Genomic DNA, 13,565 nt, shown 5'->3' with positions numbered 1-13,565 from the left:
ATGAATTTAGTTCCAAGCTTAGTGGCAATTTTAACGATGTTGCATCGGCTTCTTATCACGAAAAAGGCAAGTTGTTGGTGATGGAGCCATTTTTGCTGATTCAAAACTTGCACGAGGAACGCATGAAGAATAAAATTATAGCTTCGAAGAAGGCCCAAAAGCTGATGATTCACATTATTATAGGCTATACCATTTCTTTCATAGTCCTATCTCTTATTTCGTTTTACGTTATGTATTTTTCAAGTTGAGCAACTAAAGATGTGCTTTCTAATGTGTTCGCTAACCATATCTACATAAAGATATTCACAAATGTTTAATGTATTTATCCAAATGTGCCATATTATCATGTATTTTTAGATTTTGCTTTTTTGAGATTTTTTAATATTAGGTGCAAAACCATGATGTGTGATATAAGTGTGATTCTAACAATTTTTTTTAGAATAAATCGATATTTTGATATTGTTTTAAAAGAGTTCAGATGCTTTATTTTGTTCACATAAAGTGAATGTCACAATGCTGGATTTCGCTTATTCACTCTTGATATTAATAATAGTTTGTTAAATATATAAATTATGTTCTGGTTATTTTTCTATAGAAAAAAATTAAAAAAACATAATAATTTGAAATCTTTACTAAATGTTATATAAAAATGTATGTTAAATAAAATCTATGAAAAAATACTTATTTTATTTATTTATATATATATATATATATATATATATATATATATATATATATATATATATATACGTATTATACATATAACGTAACCATATATACATATAATATAACCGTGGCCCCTTTTCTTACCGAAATGCCGATTTTTTAAACTATATAGAGATATTAGTTCCTTTTCCTTAATAATAATAATTAATTAAAATTAAAATAAAACATAATAAACTATCAAAAAATCACAATCAATATTATTTTACAATAAGCACTTGGGAGTTAAAGATGATTTACAAGTTTAAAATTAATTTGTCAATTTAAATAAAAGCAAAAAGAAAAAATGGTATATTTTGTTAAAACAATTAAATTTACATGATTATTCAATTATTATTTACACAAATACTTACATTTTGATTTATACATATAGATACGTTAATGTAAATTATTTCAAAATACATTTTCTTGATTTTTTTTGACACAAGTTCACAAAAAATACTTATCAATTTTGTTCCCACTGTATTTTAAATATTTCTGAGTATATTTTATTTTCCAAATCATATCTCGATCGATATATTGCATTTGCATGAAATGTTTGTGAGGTTCTACATTAAAGTTAATTATTAAATGAATTAACTCATTACAATAAAGCGATCCGCAATAATGGAAGGTAAATGCGTCTTTAGTTTAATCCGCTACTGTTGATAAAATAGTAATTGTGTACTGTAACAACTTTAGTGCAGTAATCAAACTGCATACATATGATTTATATTCTCATTATATCTTATAATTGTTTAAAAATATATCAGGAAAATGAGAAGGAACAATAACAATATTTGATTTTAATAAAATTTATTTACTGCGAATAAAATTTGTTATTATGAAAATTTGCCATTTGAAATTTGTAAATTAGTAAATAAAAACTATAAATTATTCCCATTATTTGGTTTCTCTGAACGTCCACATTTGTATTCACTAATTCTATAAAGATTTTAAATATAAGTTTAAAGAACCATTCCAATTTCAATTCTCCTTTCTTAAATAATAATTCACGATAATGTGAAAAACATTTATTTCTTAACTGAAATAAATTTAGTCGAACAGAATAAAATCAGCTTTAAGTATACAATATAATACAAACTTGCAGCTCAAAGCAATAAATAGGATCTTCAAAAAAAATGGGAATGTACATCGGTTTTTAAGATAAACTTTAAAATATTTACGTCTTTCTAAGATTACGACGAACAAATTCTACAAACTTCGGTCATAGCAGGTACATATACAATTATGAAGACGCACAAGCAAAACTAATTGATCTTATAACAAATAGTGAAAAACTATATTTTTTTAATTTTTCGACCCCTCCCCCCCCCCTTGTTGGTGTCATTGGTGCAACATAAGCTCATCTAAAAATGTAACGAACAATGATTTTATAATTTTCAACTTCAGTTATGTTTTCGCTTATTTCCCGGGAGAAATGATGTTTGTTCTCAGACAAAAAAATATGCAGTTTCAAATACCAGGACTTAACCATGAGAAAACTACCTTTCTTTTGTATGAAAGAGCAGAGTAGAATAAAAAATTATCTCATACTCTATTGGTAGAAAGCTTAAGATGAAATTGTATTTGTAAATTGAGTAATTTTACATGATATAAATTTCTGCCTGTAATTGCCCTTTTAATTGTAAAAATAAAACTTATATTCTACTTGTAATTTTTTTCAATCATGAAACAATCAAATGAATTATTAATTGTTACTAACTTATTAATTGTAAAAAAGCAGTGAATTATGTCCATATAATTATTTTATAAAAAAATGTAATATAATATATGGATTTATTTGCTTAAATAATAATGTTAAATAAAAAAATTTAAAAATTTGAAAATAAACAACATTTATTATTATTATTTTACAAATATTTGTGTTTAAAAATGTTTCATTCATGTTTACGTTTCTTCTTTGCTGGATAAGCAAACAAGCATTTCTCAATAGACTGTTCACTCTCCCACATGTTTTTATTACTCTCTGCTAATTCTTCTAACACTTCAGCTTTCCTTTTCTTTGCCTGTTTTACAACTTTTTCGACGACTTCATATTTAAATTCATCCCCAGAATTATTGTTTTTACATTTAGACTTCTTCTTTGGTGACGGATTCAATAACTTTTCTCTCACGTTGCTCGGTAACTTGATCATTTTTTTATAATCTATTCCAAATAACGGATGTCGTCTCTTTAAATTCGTAGGGAACGGAACGCAAGTCTTTGGCTCTTCTTCAATCGCAATTTCAATTCTACTCTCCAACTTTTCTCGAATAACAAACTTTCCCTTAATCGTATGGGACGTAAACTTGCAATAATCAGTCTTTTTAGTTGGCGGCATAACAATATTTAACGACTGACTCTGATTATCATCAACTTTAACGCACTCGAATTTCGAACTTGGTATTTTAATCCTTTTCTTCTCGTTCTTTAATATAGGTAGACCAACAAGCGTCGATAGATTGACCGTATACGGACATTGAACCAACCAAATCTCGTCGTTGTCGCCAATGTTGTCGACATCAGTAATTGCAACATTCGTTAATCTGGGATGTTGAGTATGAAAACTGCTCAAGTCATCGTTTTGTGTATTATTTAGCACCATTCTATGGCCTGATGATTGATTGAAAACGTCAAAAGTTTGGTTATGAAAACTGCTATTTGTAATGCTAACATTGCTCGCGTTTAAATCAATCCTTGTACTGTTGTGTAAAACAGGAGAGAGATTAGGCTCCTTTTTAATAACGACCCTGTTGACATGCCCGTTCGTTATTGTATCGTCCTTTCCATTATTATCTTCAATATCAGTACTAAAAGTAGTTATAAATTTGTTTTACAATAATTTTAAATATGCATTAATTTAATTTTAGAATGTTTTGATACATACTCGTCGTTAGTATCCGCCTGCTCCCATCCAAAACTAAGTTCGCCGTCCGATGGCATGCTTAGATGTGAAAGCACATGAACTAAAGTGACAGCTCGTTACATCGAATCACTCACTAATCCCTGGCATTTGTAACGAGCATATTGAACGAATATCCATCCAAGCGAGAAATGAAATAAATAAAATATAATTTTAAAATTATATTTTGCGACTATTATGGTACTATCATAAAGTATATAAAAATAATATTTGAATTATATTCAGTTGCTTAGAACTTACTCTTTAAAATTAATGTATCTGTTGGCTGGAATTATTTTCACTTAAAGTTAAATATGTATAGATGTTGGGTGTGCTGTGTATTAAACATATTTTTTCACACGTTTATTTTATTTGAAAATATTTTGTAATTCTATTGATACATTAGTATAATTTTTAATCTTGAAATGAATATTTATATTAGTCTACCATAAAAATATTTTCCCTGATTTAGTAATTAACAAGATTTTTCCAAAATTTCGAACAAATTCATATTTCATATAAATGTAATCAAATAATGATCCGAAAATTTTTGCTTAGCTGGATTTTTTTTCTTAACATGTTGGATATTTTCCTATAAAAAATTATAAAGTAAGGCAAATGTATACTGAGGATTAAATAGCGCAATCCTTAACGTCTCAAATTAGTAAATCTGAGGTTGCGTGTTCGAGCCCCGTCAACGGCACTCGTGTTTATTCATAAAAAAAATAATGCGCTATTGAAAATTGGCCCCAGCTGCAGTGACAGCTAATGATTTTAAAATATTATTACACATATTCATTTATAATTAAATATATAGATGTCATCAATACCCAGACCTTCAGTCTGATGATTGATTAATACTTACTTGTAGGTATTCATTATATCTGGTTGACTTAACCCAGTTGCTACAGATTTACCTAGCTGTAACGCATTGGGTCGACGCTTGTCAGGTTGCAACGGAAGATTTAAAAATAAATAAATATTAAATTTATGTCAATATCCTATAAATTATTTTACTAAATAAAAAAATTTCGTCAACTAATAATTTTTCAACGATTTTCTATTACAATAATCGCTTTTTAAATACATGTAAATCACATTATTTTATTATTTTTCATATTTGGGCTATGACAAAACATCATTGATAAGTTTCGAGAAAAATGGAGTATATTATTTATATTTAGCTAAGAAAGATGCATTTGCAAATTACCTTAATCCACACAAATCTCCAATTGTCACGTGTGCTTGTATAACGTCAACGTGACGAATACACGAGTTCTGAAAGTGGCAAATATTATTACACTTTTAACGAGATATTGCCACAAATTCTAGTCTAACTCGATGGGTTCATCTTCAAACGAATGAATAAAAATAAACAAATATTTAGAGATATCGCTGAAAGGAGTAATATTGATTCTATACCTTCTAAATGAAAAGATACATATTTATTTCCGTTACAAATAAGAAACTTTTCCTGTCGATTATTTGGATCATATAAATCCTTATTTAGTCCATATAATTAAGGTCCTTCCAAACACAGATATTTATTAGTTCAACTGATCATTCCACTAAAATAATACTGATCATTTTATTTACAAAATACTAACCATTTTATATGAATACTGAGCATTTAAATATTTTCCATTTTTAAGTAGTACTTTACAAACCTACAATATAAATCAAAAAATTACTAATATGTAACATTAATTTACATCATAAAAATTTCTTCAGATAATTCATTAATTTATAGACATCGACATGAACTAATAATATATTAGTGGCACTATGTCATCAATAAAAGCAATTAAACATATAAAATTATTTATTATCAACATAATAAATTTAAAAAAGAATTAATATTTCACTTAAAAATTTACATAAAATATTATCTATAATAATGCTGCTGTGGCGGTGGCTGCGAAGGTTGAGGAGGCCACTGCCCCTGAGGAGGTCCATTCCCAGCGTTCGTCGGCGGTCCACCGTAAGATTGGTCGTACGCACGTGGTGGATTCGGAGGATTCGATACAATCATGTTTCCCGGAGGCGGACCACCCATTTGATTGTTTTGAGTCACATAAACAGAGGAAACTGGATAAACTGAAGGGGCCGGCGGCGGAGGACCGGAGGCCACTCCGTAAAACGGAGGCATCGGCACCGACATAGAATGTCCGATAGTTGACGCAGGATTCATCTGCATGGGAGGAGCGTTCGGCGGCATGGTGTTTATTTGGGGACTCGACATCACCGGCGTCATGGTTGAAGAGGGATAATATCCATGCGGCGGATAGTGATAGTTTTGAGACATATTCATGTCATTCATGTTGTGAGACGGTGGAGGCACACTGTGATCTTGGATGGGCACCGTGATGAGATTCGTCCTACCCGCCGGCGGCGCTAACTGCCGAACGGACATGTGCCCCATGTTCTGCTGCATGTTGTGCCCCAATCCGTGACTCTGGTTCACCTGTCCGACGTTGGGGCCGCCCGGAAGGTGAGAGCCGATGTTCATCGTTACAGGGTTGTGCGAAACCATGCCTTGTAAACTCTGATGAACTGGAGCCGAGTGTGTTCCGGTATGGGCTCGTGGGTCGGATACAGATGGAATCTGCAAAAAGATATGTTTTTAATAGTCAGGGTTGAATCGTATCGAATAATAATAAATTTATATAATTTTTTTACTAACACTCATCTGTTTGATGGCACTCATTTGTCCAGAGATAGGCGAAACTAACGGATTATTTCCAATAGTGTTTTTTATTTGCATCTCTGGATTATTACAATGGTCTACAGAGCCGATAGACATCTTATTGGGGAAGTCTTGCAGTGGGTTTTGCTGATTTCCAATGATGGTATTTGATCCTGGTATACCGCTTGTGGGAAGATGTCTATGGTTTATATGAGCTTGTAAATCTCTCTGAAAATAGATATAGTTATTGTATTATATATATACTATTAACCGCTTCCTGGGCGCACACATCTACCAGTGTAAAAAAATGCATACACCACGTGTGAAACTCTATATTGAAAAAACAGCCACTCAACAGACATCTGTTCTCAGACGTTAACTCATGTGTATGACATTTCCAAATTTCATTTGTCATGATATTTATGGGATATTACTGTCATACTTTTGTTTTTTCTCCCATCAAAGGTTGGAAGCAATTAGTATGACTTTTATCCGCAAATAATAATAAAAAAACGTTTTTATATATTTTAAAAATTATAAAAATATTTTTTATGTGTATATTAACACAATGCATACCAGGCATTATTCCTAAAAACGCTTATTTGCAAAAATTAGAACCTAAACTTATTGTTTGAAAAAATACCAATATCAGAATGAAAACTCCAATTTTTTGAAAAACAGCTAGTCTACACAACACAAACGTAAATATTAAATTTAAAATTTCATTCGTGTTAAAATATAAATGTATAAATGATAATATAAGTTTTTTTTTAGTATTGAACCTCTGGAATTTTGGATATAGATTTTTTTTCAATTATTTTAGTTAATAAATATTAGTAATATCTTTGGCTAGAGCACTAAATGAATACATGTGATTTTGTTATATGAAGTTGAAATTATGAAAAGCACAAAATTTGTGCACACGGTATTCAATGTGTAATATATAATATATACTATAATTTAATGATACAAAAAAAATGTATTTTTAGTAACCAAAATTTAAAAAAAATATCGTCTGGGAAATGGTTAATAGTGCAACAGCATGACATTATAACAGAAGTGGTTTTCATTATCGAAGGAATTCCACAATTCTTACATTATAATCAAACAAAAGAATTATAGACTTAGAGGCAACTTTTATCAAGTGAAATAATAATAATAATTTTATATTCTATAAAAATAAATTCGCGACCACAAGATTCGCACAAAACCTATATAGTTAATATAGAAAATTTTCAATATCAACTTCTCAATATTAAATGACACTAATGTGCTTTAAATGACCAAGAGTGTATTATATATCTAAAATGAATTAAACTCACTTGAGAAAGGTAAGTTCGTCTACATCCAGCGTTTCCATATCGTGTACCAGCGTGCGTACACATAAAAACTGTACCGAGTCCAGTTTGCTCTACTCTGGTAATCTGTCCAGTTAGAAATACAATTATACATGATTAACATTTTTATATCGATTAGAAAATAATCATTCAATATTACCTTATCATGACATCTAGGACAATGGGTGGCTTCAGCACGAGCACATTGGAGACAAAAGACATGTTTACAAGGGATCTAAAACATACAATTTATCATAAGAGATACACACAATCAGTGAATTATCAATTGAGTAGCAAGTCACTGCGTTTTCTTTATTGTTTCGAATGAATCCAACGCAACGACTTACCGCTCGATGAAAATATAAATATCCAACCATTCGACCGTATATTAAAATAGGTTTGAGACACGTGTCGCAACAATAAATCATCGGATTTAAAACTTTTTCTCCAATCAAAGTCGCCCGATGGTTCCAATGAAGTCGCAACATAGGCTCCGGCGGTCCCCTGTGCAGAGTCGTGAACACCGGTGCCTCCAACTGTGATATGTCCGTCGGAACTTCCACTAATAAATAAGAATAGTTTCTTAATAATTCTACGAAGAATACTAACGAATGGTAATACTCACATTTGGGAGGTTCGTTTTCTTCGTTCTCGTCTTTGACGTCGGGCCCGCTCGACTCCTCGGGCTCAGCGTTGGAGCTCTCTTCGACGGAGCACTCCTCCTCGTCCGAGGAGAGGACCTTGAGGGCTTTCTTAGCGCGGCCTCGCCCCCTACCCCTCCCTCGCCCTCTGCCTCGGCCGCGCCCCCTACCTCTTCCCCGCTTCTCCCCATTCATTATATCCCCGTACGTCAATCACAATTCACTTCAAAATTATTCAACCTAAATAAAATCAGCGAAAAATTAATGACTACATGTAATAAACAAGAAAAGCGCGAACTGAGAGCACTCGCCGGTGACAGCGACATTAACAGTGTTGCTATTGCATAAAATACATCTGCGCGGAAATTCGATCAAAAACAATTTTATTACTACCTATGTTTATGATTTAAAAATTAAAAGCTTTAAATAAATAGTGTAAAATTTTTGCGCTTTAGAATTTCCCTCCTTATTATTTTTGTATTATAGAATTAAAACGAAAGACAATACTTTGTCTTTACTGCAGGGCTGTGGAGTCGTTAGAAATTTAACTCCGAATTTAAAAAAAATCGATATGATAATCTTGAAATATTAAATTTATTTTTTTATTTATTTATTTTCATGAAAATAATAACAAATGAGTATGTGTCTCTATGTGTTTACACTACGTGTCGGCTGTTGTTGGGTATTTGATTAAGTTCATAATAACTTTTATTTACTTCATATTACCGATTTAAAACACATGGCACACGACGAACAATTAAAAAAATATTGGTCGGGGTGGAAAGAATTAAAAAGAGATCGGAGTCGGTCGATATTTTACGATTCCGACTCCACAGCCCTGCTTTATTATCTCTTTATTTATATTTTGGCGACGAGTGGCAATTGGACACAAATTGAGCCGTTGCAGTAGTAATTTATGGCGATATGAAATTGTTACATGTTAGTAAATAAACGGGCGCGCGTCCGAATGGCCGAAGATTGCTAGCCGAGAGAGAAAAAACCGTCACGCCAGTGCTACCAGAGTGCCGCCAAGTTTTGTCCATAATGAAATATATATAAATATCAATAGTCCCCACAATGTAACTATATACCATTTGAAAAAAAATCTTACTTTGTAAATATTAATTATGAAATTTGTTTATATTAAAATATTGTTTTGCTTAGAAATGTTTTTAATTCATTTTGTCATATAGAATCGACAAAGAAAACTCACTATTTACTATGGAAAAAAAACACATGTATGTATAAAAAATAATCAATATTTATATTGAATAGAAAGCTCTATATTAAATGATCAGTTTTATTTTGACAGTTGTTCGGTATATTTGTCAAACTCAATATCATTAATAAAATACATATATTATATCAATTCTGTCTCTTCTTTATTTTTTACATTACAAAAAATATGTTATTACATATAATGATGTAATTAAAGATTTTGATTTAAAATAATAATTCAAATTCAGTATCTATACAATTTTTTCTACTGTTTATAGATAATAACCAAGTTTTAAATAAATACCGACAGTGTCTAATACGTACCGGAAAATATATTTACACGGACCGTAATATAAATAAATACTAATATACATACATATACTCAGGGCCAGCTCTAGCGAGTGCAGGACCATAAAAATTGTTAATACACTAATACCTATAATATCATAATTTCAAATAATTTCAATATAAGCAGTTCGACATTTTGATTCTTCAAAATCACATGTAAATTAATTACATCTACATCATGCTAAGAAATAGACTTGGCTCTATTTGCGTTAGCACAGTCAGTGCGAGAGCTATCCATTTCATCATTATTCATAATTGAGAAAGTGATGACAAGTTTGGGTTTACGCCCCCTACTATTAGCTCTAAAGCGCACGATACGAATATTTTGATATATTTATCATTACTGTCAGGAGTAGAATCTACGGCTTTTTCACGTCAGCCACAATCAAGTCCACAAATTTTTTACCGTGAATTTCAATTCTGCTTAATATGAGCATATAAAAATTGATCGAATTTTGCTAATAATTCTCCAAGATAAATGCCGTTATTTAAAAATTCAAATTGTTGTGTTTATCCACCTCGGCTGGAGGCCCCTGGATTTTGATGTCGTAGGCTTCAGCCTAGTTAGCCTATAGTGTAATATTCTTTCGACAATCCGCTGCCATGGGTCATCTCTGCACAACCTAGCGTTTCACGTGATATCACGTGCCAGTCGAACGCTCGCCGCTCAAATCGTGTCACGCGTCACGCATCTCTCTTATTTTTGTATAAATCAGCACGTAGCTCAAAGTATGGCAATAATTGTAATTGAAAAAATAAAATTCTATACGATGCGAAGACGTTTACTATGGAGATCGACTTAAACGACATGAAACATGGGATGAAATTGCTAGCAAGCTTGAACGTACATAGGACAGATACATTCTACATGTATATATGTAGAAATACCTACTACGTTGTCCCGTCACGTTACTCAGTTGCATGAATGTTATATTTGATTTTGAATCAGATAGGACGTTTAGTAGTTTCGAGAAGGGCTAGAGTTAGACTATGATAAAAATATATTTTTATTTTAGTTATTTTTATAGTCGTCGATCTGAATCATGCGAGTCGAAAGGTTGACTTCGACACTTTATACAATTAAATTACGTTGAATGCAATATTTAGTTTCATTTAAAAATTGTTAATAATGATTTATGGTAATTTTTATCTCAATTCACAATATATACTGACTAAAACTACTGCCTTTCTGCAATTTCATTCGATTTTATAAGCACGTTGCGAATACAAAATAATTTGAGTCTATTAACAGACAACTTATCAATCAAATACATTTTACGTAGTACTTTAAATTAAATATATTAAATAAAATATAAATAGAAGTTTTAATTAAGATATAACTATGAGCAAAAATGTAAGTATTTATATTTATAAGGCTCAGCATATTAAAGCAAAGTTCAACATTCAATTCGACAAGACGTACGTCCAGGGCCTGATTTACCTATAGGCTAACTAAGCTGAAGCCTAGGGCGTCTACTAGACGCCTAGCCGAGGTGTATCATTTAAATTTTAGTCTTATAGAACTAGCAGAAAATTTGATTAATTTTTCATTCTCATATCATTAGTATGGAAAATCCATGACAGGAATTCTGGACCTTCTTATTTGTCAAAAACTAAATGTGAGAAAATTATTAAACTAATGGCAAGGATAGTTAAGGACGTATTTGTAGTTGACGCGAAAGAGGCTGGATATTTTAGCTTTTCTGTAGATTACACCGCTGACATTTCACATACTTATCAGTTGACCTAAATTATCAGATATGTAGCACCCAGTGACGTCATTTGGAGGGGGGCAGGTGGGGGCATTTTCGCCCTTTGAATTGGGACAGAAAAATGCACGTCATTTAATTAAATACTATGAATCTTAATGAAATATATATATATATACATATACATACATAAAAAAAGCTTAAATTACGTTCCTGATTTTTAACCAGAAATTTTCGGTTTATCCCTCAGAGAAAATCTATAAATCTATTTTAATCAGTTTAATCAATTTATAAAAACATGTTAATAATAATATTATATATAATAACATAATTGTTAATATTATTTTTAACACACGGTTGATTTTTTTCTCTGTAATAATGTCAATGTATGCTTGATCAACTTGCGTGAAAAAAACACATGTTTTTAACATAAAGCGTTTATGCAAATGTAAAATGTAGAATTTTTTGCTATTATTAACCAATGTTCAATTTTTATGTGTATAAAAATAAAATATTTTATAGCATTAAAAATATTTGATTTTATCAAAGATTATATATAATACATACATACTATGTATATAAGAAATTGAAGTTCGTTTAAATGAGCAAATTATGCTACGCATTCGGTGGTTTGGCCTGCTCAACCTTTTGATTTTCCGAAGAGACTCTGACTAAGGCCGGTTTCACACGTGCCGGATGGATTCACCCGGCACCGGGCCGGCGCCGTTTACAAAGCTTTCACACGTGGCCGGTCTCTGGCCGGTTTCTGGCCGGTTTCTTCCCAACCCGACCTATACCTCGTCAACTGATGCCAGTCATTTAGGATTAACGGCTTCACATAAGTCCTTCCACGCATTTCGCGTTAGCATTTTATTTTTGTATGTATTCTACTAAGACAATTAAAAGAGATTACATTAATATAAATAAAATTTCGAGGTCTATTTCTTCCGCTATTGCCTAAACACGAGGAATATATTTAATAATTTTATTACAAGATACCACAATCACTGTCAACGGCCCGGTTCATGTTTGAGTTTTACCCCCACCACACTCAACTCGGTACCCGGCGCCGGACAGTTTAGTGAGCGCGGCCGGCGACAACCCGGCAGTCAGCGTCGGGCCGGCGCCGGGTAGATTTGTCCGGCACGTCTGAAATGATAGGTACTAGCCCATACAACACCATCCCCATTACACGGCGCCGGCCCGGTGCCGGGCAAATCCACCCGGCACGTGTGAAACCGGCCTAAGGGAACATTGTTCACCACTCAACTAAATGGCAATATTTTATCCGTTTTAATAAAAAAAATTGCATTCGTTTCTATATTTGTTTTGCTACTTATGAAAAAAAACACACATAAAAGAACTACAATAACATTTTTATTTAACGATAAAAATCCAATTACAAATATAATAATTTACTAAAAAAAATTTTAGGTCAAGGTTTGATGGCGCTTTTATTATTGTTAGTAAATCGTAAATGCAAACTACAATATGTAGTTACTATTGGTGATTGCAATACCGATAGTACCGATACCGGTAATATTGGAATTGGGCAAAAATCTACCTTTGGTATTACAAAATGAAATACCGGTAGTACAGAAAATACTTTTTTCATGAATCCGTACATTTTATTTGCTGAAATCGATATCTCAATGACTTAAACCTACATAAATGATGATTCCCATATTGTATAAAGCAAAAGCAAGGAATAAAATTATTATTATTATAATGAATCAACCTAAGTAGTATTATCGGTGTAGGATAATAATGTAAAAATGTATTATTCAGTATTTCCATACGTATTATAAAATATGTACCTAAACATGTATAGCTAAAATATAATTTATGTTACTTTTAACATAAGTAGAAATATACAGGATATAAATATAGAGATATATATTTCAAAAATAAAAATTATTAAAGTATTATAAAGTAAATATGAAATGTACAAGTACAATAATTAAAATAAGATTATATAAATAAATCACATCTCAATTACATAAACCTGTTTTTAGATA

The 13,565-nt window shown here is 31.4% G+C and overlaps 2 protein-coding genes across 2 annotated transcripts; both read right to left on the bottom strand.

Moving 5' to 3' along the window:
- Window positions 1-2,544: 2,544 nt before the first annotated feature.
- LOC148239433 (uncharacterized) lies at window positions 2,545-3,679 on the bottom strand. The gene is made up of 2 exons (XM_088191580.1): window positions 3,594-3,679; window positions 2,545-3,516 (listed from the first exon to the last, which is right to left on the bottom strand). The coding sequence occupies exons 1-2, from the start codon at window positions 3,647-3,649 to the stop codon at window positions 2,604-2,606; spliced, it is 969 nt and encodes a 322-aa protein (XP_088047706.1). The 5' UTR covers window positions 3,650-3,679; the 3' UTR covers window positions 2,545-2,603.
- A 1,733-nt stretch (window positions 3,680-5,412) lies between these two features.
- Window positions 5,413-8,612, bottom strand: Hakai (E3 ubiquitin-protein ligase Hakai). The gene is made up of 6 exons (XM_088183098.1): window positions 8,257-8,612; window positions 8,006-8,193; window positions 7,792-7,866; window positions 7,617-7,718; window positions 6,292-6,522; window positions 5,413-6,213 (listed from the first exon to the last, which is right to left on the bottom strand). The coding sequence occupies exons 1-6, from the start codon at window positions 8,465-8,467 to the stop codon at window positions 5,494-5,496; spliced, it is 1,527 nt and encodes a 508-aa protein (XP_088039224.1). The 5' UTR covers window positions 8,468-8,612; the 3' UTR covers window positions 5,413-5,493.
- Window positions 8,613-13,565: the final 4,953 nt, after the last annotated feature.

This window comes from Plectrocnemia conspersa, unplaced genomic scaffold, assembly GCF_051122295.1.
Source record: "Plectrocnemia conspersa isolate PC_06_02 unplaced genomic scaffold, ASM5112229v1 ptg000001l, whole genome shotgun sequence".
Classification (NCBI taxonomy): Eukaryota; Metazoa; Arthropoda; class Insecta; order Trichoptera; family Polycentropodidae; genus Plectrocnemia; species Plectrocnemia conspersa.
The sequence above is the reverse complement of the archived record's forward strand: the minus strand, read 5'-3'. Positions and strand labels throughout refer to the sequence as shown.